This window comes from Melanostigma gelatinosum (genome assembly GCF_949748355.1).
Source record: "Melanostigma gelatinosum genome assembly, chromosome: 2".
Classification (NCBI taxonomy): Eukaryota; Metazoa; Chordata; class Actinopteri; order Perciformes; family Zoarcidae; genus Melanostigma; species Melanostigma gelatinosum.
The window spans coordinates 6,399,634-6,418,017 of NC_136635.1; the positions used below are offsets into that span (position 1 = coordinate 6,399,634).

The window sequence follows — 18,384 nt, forward strand, 5'->3', positions numbered from 1 at the left end:
GAGACGCAATCTTAAGTTCACCAAAGCAGACGCGGCTGTTCCCAGACATTCTGGCCATTCAAATCACAGAATTGGTGACCAGGCACATCAATCACAGCATCTCCCTGTGTTCAGGCTTATTGTTGTGTTTGGTCGGTGTGTGACAGGTCCACACACCTGGGTTCTTTTAACACTGACTGAGCATTTGTGAGCACTCTGATACATTGCATGAGTGAATGCCTGCATGCAAACCTGCATATCTTCATCAAAGTCCCTCCATATTGTGCTCTGGAGGCAAAAAGTCCAAAAGCTTCTGATGAATTCAGATGGAGGGGTTGAAGGGGCAAAGAACGGTAAAGCATTGTTCCACGATAGAAGAGTAGAGGATGGGATAGAAGGGATAGGAAGAATGGGAAGAGGCAGGAAGTGAGGGAAGATAAAAAAAGAGTTCCACTGTCATTAGTTAGACGTCAAAGCAAGACATCAAGCAGCAGTACTGAGGGATTCCTTCCATTCCACTGTCGGCACATGAGCGTCAGCAATCCAGTGAGACGGGGGGGATAAAGAGCTAGAGAGCGAAAGATGAGAGACCAGAGAGAAAAAGATGGGGAGAGGGGGGGGGAGCGAAACCCAGGCAGCGTGTAAATGAGGATAATAAAGCTCTCTGTGTGTCTGACAAGTTCAGTTTGACAACATCTTTGAGAACCCAAACACGGAGCAGCTACCTTGCAACGCACCAGGAACTGAAGGCGCCTCAAAGATCGAATGGAGAGCAGTGTTCATGTTTTATGGTTGAATTTTTTGAGTTTTTATTCTTTTTGTCTAGCACATACATAAGACAAAATATGGCTGTGGAACATCTGTTCACAACAGTCTTTTTGAAATATCGGGTTGTCTACCTTCTATACTGCTGTTTATTGTGCATTCAATTATTCAGTGAAATCACAAACATGGCACAACAACAAAGAGGGCTTTACTCTGCTGACAGAAATGTACCTGCTTCATGTCATATTTCTTTCTAACTGCAGCTATTTGCTAGTACACTGCTGAAGGCTGACTGTGAAGTTTGGCGCCCCACTTCCAATAAAAAAAGGACTTGTTGTGGACAGAGCTAACAAAGCGGGTGCCGAAAGATCAGCAGATTTCATGGTTGCCAGGCACAGTGAGCACATCAACACACAGCTATTGAGCACCGTTGCCAATAGCCTCCACTCCAATGGGTGCTGGGATAGGCTTCAAGAGCCCTGAACCCCATCACCACTATCCATCCAGCTTACACAGACACATGTAGCAAATCAATGAATGGAGATGGTGCAGGACCCAGGCTTCCTACTTTCTTTCTTCATCAATCCATCCTTTCAAAATAAAATTCCACCTCCCACATACTCTTGATTACAGTTTCAATAGAACGGAGCACTGATGCAAGTTTCTCCACACTTTCATTGCTGTGATCTTCTCTTCCTCCTACCTCCGCCCGCTGTCTGAATCCTCCTCAGTGTCAGCAGTACAGAGAGAGCACGTCAGTCCTGGAGAACCAGCCGGCGGGGACGTTCGTTCTGCAGGTGCACGCTGTGGATGCTGATGAGGGCTCCAATGGCAGGGTCACGTACGGCTTCATGCACAAAGACTCCACTGTGCCCGCATTCAGTATCCACCCAGACACAGGTACGTACACACACACAAGTTTGCAAGTCTACAATCGTGTAGATCTGTTTTAATACTAGACTCAGTTAAAAAGCTTTGGCTTGAGACATACTGGAAACCATATAGTAGGTTTGATAAACGGTTTTGTAAAAGTTGGACACAAAAGTTGAAACAATTCAATGAATCTGTCTTTAATGGATCAAATTATTTATCCCTTTGTGAACAAAATGTATCTACTGTCTTTGTGCAATGACCATGGACAAATATTGTATCGTGATTTGCTTGCAGTATCAACGTCATGTTGTGTCCCGAATCTATAATTCTACCAATATACAGCATGCTCTATATACTAAACGTATTGGGATACTGAAGTGAACATAATTAACCATTTTTACGAACAGGACAATTGTGCAATACTGTTGGATGTCTGTAACCCCTGGAATATGATTGGGTATCTAGGCAGATGTATTGATTACAACAATCCCAAGGCCGGAAACTGCAGCAGCTTCCTTTCCCATGTTGTGTTTGCAAGTTTACTAGTGAGGTCACACGGTCTTGTCAAGGGTTTGGATGTAATGTCAAAAAAGTAAAGACTAATAAGTGCCAAACAGCATTTACCTGTCACCTCAGAAGCAGCAGGATGTGGAGTAGGGATGCGGTACCTGGGATTTGAGTATGGGCCGATACCAAGTACCAATCTGATAGCAGTGTTTGATTAATAAGCTGTACGCCCCACTGGACAACACCACGCTTGACTTCAACATGGCTTTCTTGACTTTGGAAAACAAACTGTATCAATATATACGTGGATATAAATGTACTGAATTGGTATTTTTATAGAACAGTCGTATCCGATACCAGATCGGCCTTTTGTCACCGATAAACGATCCAGCAGTTTAAAATATAGAATAAATATATCTCTCTTTAGATTTGATGATAGATGAGTCTCCCTTCTTGTTCTGCTCTCCATCTGCTCTACTGTCTTTAAAATGTAGCTTCAAGGCAAGCAGAGGAAATCATTTTTCGTGTTAAATTGCAAATGCTCTGGGGACTCGAGACGAAGCGTCATTTGGTACGATTCAGCTGTCTGATCAAACTCGTTATCTCTTGTGTCTCCAGGAGTAATTGTGACAGCCAGGAAATTTGATCGCGAACGCCAACGGGAGTACGCAGTGACAGTGACTGCCACTGACCAGGCGGATGACCCGCTGATTGGCATTTGTCAGCTCAACATCCTCATCCTGGACCAGAACGACAACAGTCCCAAGTTTGAGAACATCCGATACGAGTGTAAGTAGATATTAGTGTAAACGTGTGAGCTGTAGTCACTGAGAGAGCTCAACCCACTGTAACTTGCAGTGAGGAAAACATCTTCAGCATCGTTCAGTTTTTCTGCTCCACACATCTGGAACAAAGTCCCAGAAAGCTGCAGGTCTGCTGAGACCCTCAGCTCATTTAAATCAAGATTGAAGACTTTTCTGTTTGCTGCTGCCTTTAATTGAACCACATTCAATTCATATATTAATCATTTTTCTGCATTTTTGCATTTTACTACTGCATTTTATTTCTTGCACTGTTTTTTAATGTTTTAATGAATGTTCTTAATTGTTTTTAAATCTCCTTTTATTTTGCCTTATGTTTTGATGCTTTTAATGGTTTTATGTGAAGCACTTTGAATTACCTCGTTGTTGAAATGTGCTACACAAATACACTTGCCTTGCCTTCACCATTTTGACAACAAAAACTGATTAATATGAACTTCATCCAGTGTTAATTGAAACAAAACAAAGACTACAAAGCTTCTTGGTTAGGTTTAGGCAACACAACTACTTGGTAAGGGTTATTAAAACTCATCATGCTTTGGCTTAAAACTACTCCATAATTTAAACAAAACAAAACAAAAATGCAACAACAGTACTTGTTTTTTCTTTTTACCCCTCATCACCCTGACCTCCCCCTGACACGGACTATGACGGACTCATTTAAAAAGCAAACTTACACCACAACATAACATTTTTCCCTCCAAGCGTAATTCACAATGCAGTTCAATCGTGTGGGAACACGGTTTGTAGGAGACAGGGCTGCTCCTGGACATGTTTGTTGTGATTTTACTAAGTTCCATTGTTTCTCATGAATGTCTTTCTTAATTAGCTTGTGTTTTATTTGTCGAAGGTATTTGTTGTCTAAGATTCTGTTCTTGATTTGTTGGTGTTTTCTGAAGTTACTGCCGAATACACGGTATAGGAGGCCTCTCAGAACCACTGGGGCCTAAAGCACACCTCCTTTTCTTCCCCAACAGACTTCCTTCGTGAGGATACAATGATCGGGACCAGTTTCCTGCGGGTGGCGGCTCATGACGATGACTTTGGCACCAACGCAGCCGTTACGTACTCCATGTCCAGTGAACAGCCTGAGTATCTCAGGGTCAACCCCCTGACAGGCTGGGTGTATGTCAACCAGCCCATTTCCCAGGTGCCTAAACTGTATACAAACAGATAATACCAAACCAAAGGGAAAGTTTCAGCTTGCTATTTAAAAGCTTACATCATACAGTATGTTATATATGCGTTTCCAGTTTAGCAATTATATCTATATATATATATATATATATATATATATATATATATATATATATATATATATATATATACATACATACATCGAGCCACTGTACAAGTGAACAACATGGCACCATTCCTAGTACATGGCCAGAAAAGCAAGTATATTTGCATTCAAGTACTTTATTGCTGTGAATGAGGTGGCAGAAGTCAAGCGGCAAACTGCCTTTTCTTTGGCATCGGGAGAAATAACATTGCTGATATTCTCCTCATCTCGCTGCCTCTAACCATTTGCTTCACCACCAGCGAGAAAAACAATCGAGGTGGGAACATGAACAAGCCATAGAGTGAGATTGCCACGTATTGTGTGCAAAACAAGTCTGTGCCTCATCAGATGAGTGCCACAGTGATCATGCCCCCCCCCCCCCCAAAAAAAAGAAGCAACAACTCGCCATCTTCCATTGCCAAGAGGAATGAATGTCCGTATCCTCAGCACCTTGCATCTTACACCAACACAGGGCACCATGCCAGTGTTTTGCCTTGCAGCGAGAACGGTTCGCACCAGAACACATTCACATTCGAAGATGCTAAACTTTTCCACTGAGTACAACTGGATAAAGTATAATACACTAGTAGGCACTGCCTGCACGTTTATTTCAGCCTATGCCCATGTGATCATCTGAGTTGTGTTAATTGCTAACAGCAAATATTTAAAAACTACAAAATAATTCTTAAAAATTTGAAAAACTGGCGTTATTTTAGTCATGAATTTGAAAAATTGTTCTTGCAAGGGTTTCAAAACGCTGCTGCTCCACAGTTGGCCGTGCAAATCCCTGCACAGAATTGTAGAAAAACGCATCGCTTGCTGGGGAGCTGTGTGATCTAGATTTCCAAAATGTTTATCAGTGTTTAAGGAAGCTCTAATGATCACTGCGTCATACTGATCTGCAACACAAGAACACACCATCAAGTGATCCTCTCTCTTCATCTGTGTGCATTCATGACCACAGAGGACCTACATCACCAGGGAAATCGTGGCCACTGACGGTGGGAACAGGAGCAGTTCGGTGGAGCTGGCCGTCACCATCACCAACGTGAAGAACCAGCCTCCACAGTGGGACAAAGACAGCTACAGCGTGGTCATACCAGAAAACACCGTCCGAGACACAGCCATCGTGGTACGTTGGGGGAGCGGGGGGGTGTGGTAGTTGGCAGACAGAGGACGCAGATGCACAAGCACAAAATGAACAAGTCAAAATAGGCAATTCATTTGTATTCATATGGCATCTTACAAACAAGGGGGCAGTGGTGGCCTAAAGGGTGGAGATGCAGGCTCGTCGTGAGCAACTGGGAAAGCAACAGTGAAGAAACTGTAGATAAATAAATAAAAGGTTCAGGAATTTAAAATGCGATACAAAGTAAGATGTATTAAAGTAGGGTAAAAGACAAAGCAATACTAATAAATCAGAAATATAATTGTAGTGCAGCTACTGTGCTGCAGTGTTGCTCCAAATTAAATTACAGAAAAAAACTATGCAGCAGATAAATGAATCACTCAAAGGCACAGGGAAAAAAACAGGCATCTATACACACAAGTGTAAGCATGCAGATATGCACGCACATTTTTATACTTCAGCCTGGAACACTCTCGTCATAGATTTAACCATTTATTGCAACAGATGGAAATACAGCTATGTTCTTAAAAAAAATGCTCACTGCCGCAAGCCAAGCAGCATGCAAAGCCAAAACGGGGAGCACATACACGAGACACGAGTCGGCCCAAAGCAAGACAATGAATGCACGTTGAACCAGAATGTTGGAGGCGGCAAAGCTGTGGTATGTAGCAGCATTGGTTTAGCAGGGATCAGTGAGGAGGGGTTCATATAAACAGACCGCCTGGTAGTGAGGCTGTGATTGGTGTGTGACTGATCACAAACAATGACTCAATCAGCTGGCTGTCAGCCGATTACAGCGGGGGGCGTATGACTCCTGTGTCCTGCATGAACTAATGTGATGCCTCATTTCCTGAAAAAGTATCAATGCTGTTATGTTGTTGTTTAGTCAATGTCCAATCAGTGTTTTAGAATGTATCCTTTCAATACACTACATTTACTGTGAACACTGATTGGGCCGTCCACATAAAAGGTGGCAGATCTTCCCTTTCACCTCATTTGATTTTCAGTCTCAAATGTTCAGTAAATCTGAGCCACTGAGCAACAAAAGAGTAAAACTCTGTAACACATGTTTGGGGAGCTACAGGTTTAGGAACCACAACCATATAGAAAAATGCAGACATTAAATAACGACCTTAATTCCATTCATTATCTTTGCAGTTTATGATGTATCCCGTCAAGTGCATCTGATTACTCATATTGCCCTTTCATGCCACTACACGGTTTCAACTAATCAACAGAATTTTCCAAGGATCTCTTGAAAGCAATTAAGTTCATTAAAGTTGCTGATGAATATTTCAAACAGAGCGATGGAAATGAAAAGACAGAGGAGAGTGCTTTACATGAGAGTGCTTTCCATGTGTGTGTGTGTGTGTGTGTGTGTGTGTGTGTGTGTGTGTGTGTGTGAACATGTTACTGTTAAAGAGACGGAGCGAGATCCCCACAGTGCAGTGTATTAATCGAGACGGTAGTGCGGTGTTGATTTGCCGTTTGTGCAAAGCTGCAATGACTCTCAGCGGGTTGTTATTGCTCTACCGTGGAAACTTGAGCTTTTTATGACCGAAATCAGCACATGCACTGGTCAGGCATGTTTGCCAGTGCTGCATGCCTGATGGGATGTCTCATTATTGTAACTGCTACACTTCGCAGGTCGAATACATACAGCCAGTTCACCCATAAGCACGTCATGTCAGAGGTGGCATTTTTTTATTTGAATTGGGGTGTATATGGCATCAGCTGTGAATGAGGTCGCCTTAATTAGTTTGTAGAGACTGCAGAATGAAGAACAGTGTTTCCCTTTGATCCCAGCGGGGTTGTTGTCTAGTCCAACAGTTTAGGACTGAATGCCTTAATATTTTAGTGTTCATTATCATGCTATGAAACCCTTTTTTTTCTCCATTTGGCGGATCATTTTCTGCCATTTAGATTTAGAATGCACACTTCCATTACAGCTCCGCAGCTGCTGTCCTGTGCGGCTGTTCCTGTCCTTAGGCCCTAAGGACAGGAACCCTAAGGCTTAGGGTCATTGCTGGCAGGAGGGATTTTTTTATAGCTCTCCAAATTGATCATTGGAAACATGTAAAACTTCTGTCAATTGGAAATGAGTGTCTGTTTTTAAATATGTGGTTCTGTTGGTCATCTCTCACTTACATGAAGTGATAATGTGTGACTTTTATTCCAAAAGTGAGACAACGAGAACGACATGAAGTCATTTCCCTTTTTACATGATCAAGTGTCCGTATGCTCGCATGGACACAGAGCACATCGCTCACATAGGTTATGTCGGCTCTGAATGTTTCTTCACTTATTGGGTAAGATGACTGATAGGACATCATGCCATACACAACAACTGGCTGTAGTCCATTATTCAAAGTCCCACCTACCTATGCAGGCGAACATGAGCGAGATATCATGTTTATATTGAAACGTGACCTCGAATCCTCTTCTTTGTTCCAAACAGACCATCAAAGCCACCTCCCCTCTCGGGGATCCCAGGGTGACGTACAACCTGGAGGACGGCATGGTCCCCGAGACCAACATGCCAGTTCGCTTCTACTTGACCCCCAACCGAGAGGACGGTTCCGCCTCCATCCTTGTGGCGGAGCCCCTGGACTACGAGACCACCAGGAACTTCATGCTGCGGGTTCGAGCTCAGAATGTCGCCGCTGTACCACTGGCGGCCTTCACCACGGTCTACATCAATGTCACAGGTGAGCGTTATTGAATCGTATGCGCTTTATTTGAAGCAGTTTTGCCGATTCTTAAATGTAATTCATTCCTCAAACCATGCGTTAGAACGCAAAGTGAACGGTTCTGTGATACACGTCACTGCAGCACACTGAGCAGCCGTATGACTGTTTAAGGTTGCAGGAGCAGAAGACAAGTTGGCTGTTTGATAATTCTTTCTTTGTGATGGCTGAGCTACAGCTAATGGAAGAATAGATTTTGCCGTTTAATTCACGAGATGGGCTTAATGGACTTTTCAGAATATAAATAACAAAAGCAAGAGCAGCATCAGGCCCCGTGCTTATTCAAAGACTGAATGCGGGACCCTTTTAAGATCTAGCAGCTCATATTTTACATGTGACTGACACAGTAACCATTTTCAGCATCATCACCTAATGCGTTTTGGTTCAACAGTTTGCGTATTTTCATTAATTTCCATTTAAGAGGAAAACCAAATCTTAAATCTTGAACATAAATCAGGGCTGGATTGAAACAGTTATTGGCCTATTGAGCCATTTCAACCCATGAAATCCAGATTTTTATAGGTTTGTTCAGAAATGTCAACATTAGCGCCGGCACTGATGCGTTTCATCACAGTACCAGTTTACAGCGCACGTGTGTAGTACCTCTTTAAGTGAGCTTAGGTTGATGAATCAGCATCATTTACTGCCAGCTATGATGTCTGGAGGATGTATGAGCCTTTCAACCTTGACAAAGGCAGCGTAGACCAGATTCACTCCTTTGCTTCCTACCTTTAACAATAAAAGGACTCGACAAATACAATAGCTGTTTACCAGAGGGAACTCAAATTCACTCAGAGCATTTTGCTTCAAGGAAACGCAATCAAATAGTCTACAGCAGCTTAGGCTATACAGGTTGCTTCAGACAGAGTGCCAGACACTGCTCTGGGTCAATAGGAACCGGGTCGCCTGCACAAACCAAGTCAAACCTTTTATTGAAAAAGTGTCCCAAATCGCATTGCTGCCCGTATGAATAGTTTTAATGCAACATATGCAGAGTATTTTGCATTTTAATGCTGTTTTTTGGTCACGCCCCCGGTGTGTAAAGGCCCTTCGTATGATCACTCTAGTCTGGTGTAACTCTGTTTCATGACTTCTCTGCTCGTCGTAGCTTAACTCGCCAGCATCACTGCTAAATAAATACGCTGGTGTTTGCGAGTCCCCAACTTGGCTCCTCAAAATAACTGTTCCTACTCCACATGCCCCAGACTCCCCTGCATGTAATCCCTTTGCACCGTGCACATTCGACAACACACACACATGCACGCACACCTCATTCCATCAAGTTGGTTTTAATCCAGTGAGAAATATTTAATTCACGCAGACCCTCTTCGTTATCGTGCTCCTCTCTCTGTCCCTCTTGCTCTACTTTCTTTGGCCCCTCCCTCCTCTTGCTTATCTGTCTTAATAAGAAAGCTCTTTGACTCCTCCAGAGGCAGGCAGGGAGGTCTTTAATGGATTTAAGGCCCCTTTTTAATTGATTAAGACATTTGCACAGAAGAAAGGGAAGGAGGAATGGCACATGAAGCCGCATTAGATTTAATGTGTGACCTTAAATTAACTACGTGAGGATTTGGCTTCTGCTTTTCAAGCAAACTTTGGAGCTCACGGCCCGTCTTACTGGTTCATGGTACTATCTGCTTCATCTCTCTGAATAATGTAACTCTCTCTCTTGTTATGGCTAAAGGTAACTGATGTAAGCTAAGGAACATTTTGTGGCCATTATTAATTGGCCTGAGTTGGCATGTTCTGAGCATGTGCTGAGCAAATGTTGTGTCTGCCGAGCAACATCGGAGAGAACCCGACTTTTAACGAGAAGCTGTTTTATTCAGTGGTTTATAATGGTTTATATGGATTTTAATCACGGGGTCCGTTCGTTTCGGAGAGGAGGAGAGCATAGTCTGGTCGAGTCACAGAACAAAAAACTCCTAAACGCCGAGATGTCAAGTTATCAGAGCATCAAGCTTTAGTGGCAGCTCGGCTCGATAATTACATATTGGGTTAATTACGTCACTTGTCAGAGCTACAGTAAATGTGTGGGCTCAAAAATAATCAATAAGATGACGAGGGAGCCACTATGGTGCTAATGCTGATCCCTTACAATGTCCTTGTTTCCAGGCTTGATGTCTCATAAATAAAAAAGTGTAAACGTTGAAAACTAGGATGAACTCCGATCTATATGTCCCTCCAATAGCCACAAAATAAACCGATTATCTAAGAAATTTGAGTGAGTATGTGCTGGTTTTGTGTTTTATCAATTTAGAAGAATCAATTGTATGTAACAATATCTCAATGTATGATATGATCACAACATGATTCCATTGATATTATTTTAAGTTATAAATTCCAGTTTCACACTGCACTGACCCAGCTGACCTAACGTGAAAGCTGCTCCTTTGTATTGGAGCTAAAGCAGGAGAACCATGATCCACCAAAAGCTTCTGAAGAGTCTAGTTACAGAATACTGTGGTGGATTCAATAGTACCGAGTGAGTCCTATGATACTGAAATTAAGAAACATTGAGAAAAGAAGTTTAAAGTCTTTATTCTCTGTGCAGAGAAGGTTCAATCGTCATACAGAATGCAATGCGGTCTGAAGGAGGAAGAACCCAGAGTGTTGGTTGTGTACGACTTATCAAGGCCCTGAGCACATGGTGGGTAGGAGGAGTTCATCACGAGGACATCTGGACAACAGTGATCACTCAGTGGTCAACCATTGAATGGTTAACCACTGAATGGTCCACTGATTGCATCCTCATTCAGCACTTTATCTAAGCTGACAACATCATGCCCCTGATCAGACACACACACCCTCACTGACCATGTCTGACATTCATTAACCTTACGAAAACAAAAAGGGCCAAAACACAGAGTGCTCAGACAATACAAACAGATAAGTCATCGGGAAAATTTGCCATCACAATGCAAGGCTAAACGATCAGAAATATATCAGGGATGTTCAATGTAATTCATAGGATCTATAATTGAATTCTGAAACGTAACGGAGTACAGCCAGATACATTTGCCCCGTGCATTTGGCGTTACCCAGAAACCATGCATGGTGGTCTAAATGCCAACGTGCATTTGCAAAGACATTTAGACATTTGAACTAAGGGGTGAAGTCATTTAAGATAAGTGGCAAATAAGTGTTATGAAATAATTGTCGGCAAAAGATGCAAATTGAACTGCAATAACTGCAATAGCTGTCAAACGGGGCTAAACAGAGCAAAACGATTGCAGGGGACTAGATATAATGCAAATCCTTTGAGTGTCCAAGATTGTGCTCAAACAATTCTCATGAGCCATCATCCATCATCATAATCTATCTGTAACATATAATGTATGCCTTGGCCTGTTACTGTTTTTTAAAGAAAAACATATTCTGGTTTTAATTGATAACTGTGCTAATCACAACCATTTGTTGTTAATAAGCAGGTGTGGTTAGATGGATTGATGGCTCGATGGATGCTACCACCTGGTGCTGCTGCCAATTTGGGCTTTGCTAAGAGCCCATCAATCATCTGAGACGTTTCTATCAAATCCACCACACATACAATGCAAAAACAAATGTTTTGGTCTACCCTAAACACACTCCCTCCTCCTGTTCTCGTCCTTCTCTAGATGTAAATGACAACGTCCCATTTTTCACTTCCTCCATCTACGAGGCCTCGGTCACTGAAGGGGCAGAATCGGGAACTTTGGTTTTCCAGGTTTCAGCCAATGACCTCGACTTGGGTCGCAATGGCAAGGTAAGAACACTTGTGCACATATATACACATGTATGTTGCTTTTTCAGAATGACCAGTTGAAAAGGATGTTTAGAACTCTGCCCTTTAACTACATGCACTCAATCATTTTCAGTCTCCATCTATTTTTTATTGTCTAAAACATGTTCTTCCTTGCTGTGTAAATGAGCTGTTCAACTGTGTGTTGGAGCACTTGGCCTTCTATATAATTGTAACTGCCTCAACCCCCCCCGCACGCTCAGATATCCTACTCCCTGCTGGAGGATCGCAGTGGAGACCACCAGTACTTCCGTATCGACCCGGAGCTGGGACTCATCTACTCGCAGACTGTGTTTGACCGCGAGACCAAGAGCTCCTACCTGTTGGAGGTTCAGTCTGTGGATGGCTGGGAGTCAGCGCGGCCCGGCAAACATGGACAGCCCAACTCTGGTAAGTGAGATAAGAACAGCCTGCGACTGAATCAGTCGTTGAGTTCTGACTTCTGTGGTGCTTTTTGCAGTCTGTCGGTTATTGTTACATCTAGCCAAGAACAGTGTCAAGAACAGCAATTGAAAAAGCTGTCATGAAGTTCAGCCTTTACTGTGTTATAGCTGTCAGGGATAAAGAGAAGCTGCAGTTCATAGAGGTGAAAGTGTGAATTAGGACACAGGAAACATTTGGTAATTCAATTCCCCAACAGGTTGTCACCTGCAACTATGTGACAATAGCTTCCCAAAATGTCAGCCTTTCTTCTGTAGTCCACAAAGTATGTGGACACCTGCACATCACACCCATAGTGATGTGTTGAACATCTTCTTTAAACTGCTGCTGGAACAGCTTCTTTGGCGGTTTGCTCCCATTCAGCCACAGGAGCGTGAGTGAGGTCGGCCACTGATGTTAGGGGATAAGTCTTGGCTTGCACATTGGCACATTCTGTTTTTGTTCCAAAGATATTGGATAAGGTTTTCTTTTCTTTATGGACCTGGTTTTGTGCACAGTGGCATTGTCATGAAGAGGACAGGGCCTTCCCCAACCTGTAGCTACAGAGTTAAAATAACACCAGTGTCGTATCCTGTGGCATTAAAACAGCCCAGACCATTATTCATCCCACACCAAAGAGTTGGCAAGGTACATTCAGGCAGGTAGTGTTCTCCTCACACAACAATGCCAAACTCAGCTTTCCAATTGGTGAAGCACGATTCATCACTGCAGCCTAGGCTTTTCTAGTGCTCAAGGTCCAGTCACAATGTGCCTTACACCTGTCCAACCAACGCTGCTTGGCTTCTCACAGGCCTGCACTCAGGCTCGTGTGCCACTGCTCAGCCAAGGAAAGCCGCGTCATGAGACTCCCCACAAACCACGCTTGTGCTAATGTTTCTTTTGGGGGCAGTTTGGAACTCTGCAGTGAGTGCCTCCAGTTCTGTTAGCTTGTGTGTGGCCCACTGCTAAACTCTCATTGCTCCCAACCTGGGCACATTTTGCAGAGAACATGATATCCTTGGACATCGGCATATTAAAAGTCAGTGCGCTCTTCAGTTCAACACAATATATATATATATATACATACACAAATGTTTGTAAATTCAGACTGCATGGCTGTATGCTTGAATTGATGCTGCACCTGCTAGCATTGAGCCCACTAATTGGACCTTGTGGTTGGTTAGATTGTGTTGGATTAGAAAAAAATTATAAAATAAACCCTAGCTTTTACGATTTGAAAATTACATTCCACTTCATCGCAATGTCGGATGACTGCGATTAATCACCCCGAAGGTAAAAATGTATTACTTATGTGATGTTCTTTTCTGAGATACGATCAGCCGCAGCAGTTCAATTCAAACAAGAAGTAATTATACTGGTTACTGAATCTGTAGCTTTCATCTACAACTTGTGATTCTGTTTATTCGATTTGTAATCCAGTTTATATAATGATGCTGGCTGCGGTTCCACTGATTGAAAAAGAGGACAAGCACAAAAGGGGGAAATAGCCGTAACAGCTGCTCTGTAGACTTTGTTAAAGGCTCCAGATCTTCATTCAAGGCTAGAATAATCTCTGTTTGCCTCTTTCTGTCTCTTTCCCCGCATCTGCTCATCTCTCCCCACTGAACGACCAAAGGCCATCTTTCTCTTTCAGTCGCTCTCTCTCTCTCTCGCTCCATCTCTCCATTTCTCTCTCATTTGCTGCCAGATGAAATGCACACATTCTCCAACGGTAGAATAGAGAGATGAAGAGAGGTGTTTAATAAACAGCAAGACGGCCCAGGATATATTTTTAATAAATGTGATCATAGATTATTAACAGATCCCCTCTCTAGGTTTGGCTCACTACGGCATTTGTGGCAATGTAAACAGAAGTAAAATATTAAGCAGAGCAGAGACTGAGGGACTGCAGTGAAGCTGTGTGAGTTATTTTATTTAGTTTGTGTCTGTGCTATGAATATTGAATGAGGTTTGCATGATGACGGATGGGTGACAGGCAAATTGACCAATTTAACACGCGCTTTTTTCAATCTCTGATATTACGATTTTCACAGGGAAATCATTCCAGTGTGATGTGACCGAATATTACTCAAGCAATATGTTAAACCTGTGACGGAAACATCTCGCCACATCTTGAACAGCTGCAGTTTCTAAAACTTTATCTTGAAAAAAGCCATACCTGCTCTCTGCTCTGAAACAAACAAAAAATACAGAAATTTCAGTCACATTTTTACAAGCATGGCAACAAAGCAGGGTGGTATTTTCTCAGTGAAAAATAGGGCACAATAACAAACTATCCCTTCAATCGCCGATGAAATGGAGGATTTCTATTTCATCCAAAGATCATTAACACTCAATTTAAAAATGAAATAATTGATTCATCCCGTGCTGCTCCTTACATCACAGGGTGGTTCTTATTCAGCTTCCTTTTGTTACAGATGATGGAATTCTGCTCTCGAACCTCTGATCTCCAATTGAGAAATACGTTTGGGTATTAATTAAATGGTCACATTCTTTCCAGGATAGCTGTGACCATTTCTGGAATTGTGCTGGTACTTCCCAGTATCAAGTACCAGCCAACTAAATTGGGAAAATGATTCATGATTATATTCTAGTAACAGTCCTCATCGTTATTACTTCTTTGGCCTTTCATTATCTCCGTGTGGCGTAAGCTGGGGGGAGATCATGCTTCAGGTTGTGTGATTACGTGTTTGTATCTGTGTGTCTGTCCACGGCTGATTAGTTAAATTGATTTCATGAAATTGATTTATATCAGGGACCATGTGCAAAAATAATCTCAAGAAAGAGAGGGGATGCTTTGTACCAGATCTACCATCTGCAGTCCCTGGGCAGGTGAAAGGGAACAACACAAAACCTATCATCTCCACTACAAATGGACCAACAACCAATTGATGTCCACAAACACACACTTGAATGAAAATAAAACGGAGTACATAAGTCAAAATATTGCATACATAAGTCATATAGAGTTCTAAAAGACAGATCGTCAAATTGACTGTGGTTTAATATTACACATACCACACAATATCACACAAGTGACCCCCTCCACCTGTGGTGGAGGGGGTCACCTCTGATGCTTAGATGTGCTGCTTAGCTGCGAGATCGAGTGAGAGCTTGAGATCGACGATGTCAAGATCCCCGCTCCAGCCGCCAGCGCTCTGCCGCTGCCTTTGGTCATTCCTGCCGAGATATCGGCTTTGTCTGCAGAAGACGACAATGTTGCATCGGTGTCTGCTACACCAGCATCTTACAGAAGTCCACCGCCGACATCCCTCTGCCTCCCCCCCTCAGCTTCCACCCAAGCTGGTGAGCCGTCTCCACAAAGCTCAGGTGGCGTTCGTTGTCTCGCCGTTGAAGATGAGAGCCCCGGTTTGGGTCTGGTGGATTTTCTCAGGGTGCAGGGTTGAACGGAGGCATCTTTCTTCAGCATACCCCACCTCAACGACGTCCTGGAGGGCCCACCTGCTTCCACAGTCAGCCTGCTGCTCAGAGAGCAGGAAGCCTCTGTGTGAAAGGGAGGGGCCGAAATATTTTGACACGGTATTTCAACTGGGAGCTGCTACTGCCTCAGCCCCACCGTATTAGACTGACTTTTTGGGCTGTAGCACCGGCCAAGCGAATAATCAGATTTAGGTATTTCCTACAGGCTGTGTGTCTCGAGCCACTGTAGGTTCAGGTCCAAGTGTGCCCCCCCCCCCCCCATGATGTGATGGCAAGATTTTCCAGTCTCAATCCTGAAGTTGATTTTGGAAATGTAATTTGGATTAAAACAAAATACATCTCTCAAAGAGCAAATTCCCCTCCTCCCCCACCACACCGGCTCTCCATGACATCTTGTTTTATTTGTCTTGAACAGAATGTGATGCCCAGTGTCAAAGCACACACCGGGCAGTGGGCCGGGTCATTCATGCCAGTAAAAGCATCATGTCAAAGTGGCTCCAGAACACAGGAAATGATTGCATTTCACCTTCCAGGGGATAGCCTACGAGTGCAACAGGCGGCCATTCGGCTATCCCTGCCCCCCCCCCCCCCGGACCTTCAGCAGATGTGTGGGCATGGCGCTTCTTTTATATGGACGATGTCATCGTCATAGCCAATTTCAGAGAATGGGCTATGTTTAACACAGTCCAATTGAGTTCGCCATCAACTGGAGGGAGAGTAGCCCCCTGCCACACCAACAGGTTGAGTATGTGGGGGTTATGCTCGCAGCGAGCAGACTGTGGACCACTAATTCGGAACACGGACCGTGCTGCATGGCCCTTGCTGCAGGGAGTTGGAAAAATGCGGCACGGTGTGGATGTGTAGTTGTGGGGTTCATGGCGGAGGCCTGTTTGTGTTGCTGGGCTGCTACACACGTGGCGCCGGCAGAGATGGTTTGGCAGCTTCCGCTTCGATGCCAAGAAGCACAAATGGCACTTGGTAGAGAATGATCTACATTACTGGGGTTCCCAGGGAAGGGAACGCTGCTGGGACGAGTGCCCTCTTTCACTATGGTGTTCACAGATGCGTCCCTGACGGGGACCTGCCTGGGGACAGCATTTGGCAAGGTAGAGTTCGGTCCGCTGGCGTAGAGCCTGTGGTTGTAGGCCTTGTCTCCTGAGAGGTGCAGGCCAAGGAATGCTGGACTATCTATACAGGTTGTAGAGACTGTACAGACGGCTAGACCGGGATCCATCATTGCCTGTTACATGGCATAGCGGTCAGGTGCACCCCAGTTGCTTGCTGCTCTGTGCTGCTCCAAGGCAATGGCAGCGTGTGCATATGCAGAGGCCGGAAACTACCATACTATTGTGACTAACACTCATCAATGTCGGAAACGACAGAACGAAGATCGGAATAAGTTTGTGTTGCTCCTCTTGACATTCATCCTAAAAAATGCACTTTAGTTTTGGAGTGAGGTTATCAGCAGATACGTTACAAAACAACAGAATGGCATTTGTATTAAAGCTGGTGATTTTAATAAAACAAACATCAGATCTGCTTCACCTTGATTCCACCATCATGTCCACATCTCCTGAAGAGGAAACAATAAACTGGACCAAATTTACATGAATGTTCATGGCAGCCCACTGATTGGACAATCATATCATATTTCCCTGCTTCTGTTGCATACGCCCAGTGTATGCAGCTCTTCAGGACTCTTTTGACTGTACAGACAGGCACATGTTCGGGGATGCCGCCACCCAGGAGAACGACATCAATCTGGACGAATATACATCAACAGTTTCATAATATATCAGCAAATGTGTTGATTTTGTGGTGGTGCCGACCATAAAATCGTTTCCAAACCAGAAAGCCTGGATACATGGAGAGGTGAGGGCGCTATATAGAGACACAAAAGCTGCCTCTCAGACAGGTGACAAGGAAGCATTCAGCATCACCAGAGCAAGACTGAAAGACCTAAAAAGTCAGCATTGTCCAGTCTAAATGACTCTGATGATGAAGTGCTTTGAGAAACTGGTTCACCAGCACATTAAAAAAAAAACTACCCCAGCCAACCTGGACCCTCACTAGTTTGCATACAGATCCAGCACATCCACAGAAGATGCTGCTCTCCTGCTCAGCCCTCGCACATCTGGAAAATAACATCAGAATGTGGTTTGTTGATTTCAGCTCAGCATTCAACTCAATTTCCCACTTCAAAAATTAGCACTCTGGGCTTGAGTACCTCACTCAATTCACGCAACTGGTTATTAGACTTCCTCACAAGCAGACCCCAGGCAGTTCGGATTGTCAGCCACCCCTCCTCCACTCTAGTGTTGAACACCAGAGCCCCCCAGGGCTGTGCGCTCAGCCCCCTCCTGTTCACCCTTTGCAGTTTGCTGGTGACACTATCGTCATTGGCCGCATTACAAACAACAATGAGACTTATAACTAAAATGAACAACCTTGCAGAGTGGTGCTCAGAGAACAATCTACTGCTGATTGTTAATTGTTCATTTTTTAAAAAGGAGGCGAAGACGTGTACCCCTGTCAACATGAATGCAGAGGAGGTGGAGCAAGTGGACATTTTTAAGTCCCTGGGAATCTGCATCACAAACAACCTAACATGTTTATCA

The 18,384-nt window shown here is 43.8% G+C and overlaps 1 protein-coding gene across 1 annotated transcript in view; it reads left to right on the top strand.

Moving 5' to 3' along the window:
* Window positions 1-18,384, top strand: part of LOC306791227 (neural-cadherin) — a gene marked incomplete at both ends in the record, with an annotated part of 282,576 nt that overhangs the window by 119,987 nt on the left and 144,205 nt on the right. The window contains 7 exons of the mRNA XM_079287854.1: window positions 1,476-1,644; window positions 2,743-2,913; window positions 3,923-4,095; window positions 5,192-5,359; window positions 7,815-8,064; window positions 11,721-11,848; window positions 12,088-12,274. Of these exons, the coding sequence (XP_079143980.1) occupies window positions 1,476-1,644; window positions 2,743-2,913; window positions 3,923-4,095; window positions 5,192-5,359; window positions 7,815-8,064; window positions 11,721-11,848; window positions 12,088-12,274 (1,246 nt within the window). The remainder of the gene's footprint in view (window positions 1-1,475; window positions 1,645-2,742; window positions 2,914-3,922; window positions 4,096-5,191; window positions 5,360-7,814; window positions 8,065-11,720; window positions 11,849-12,087; window positions 12,275-18,384) is intronic.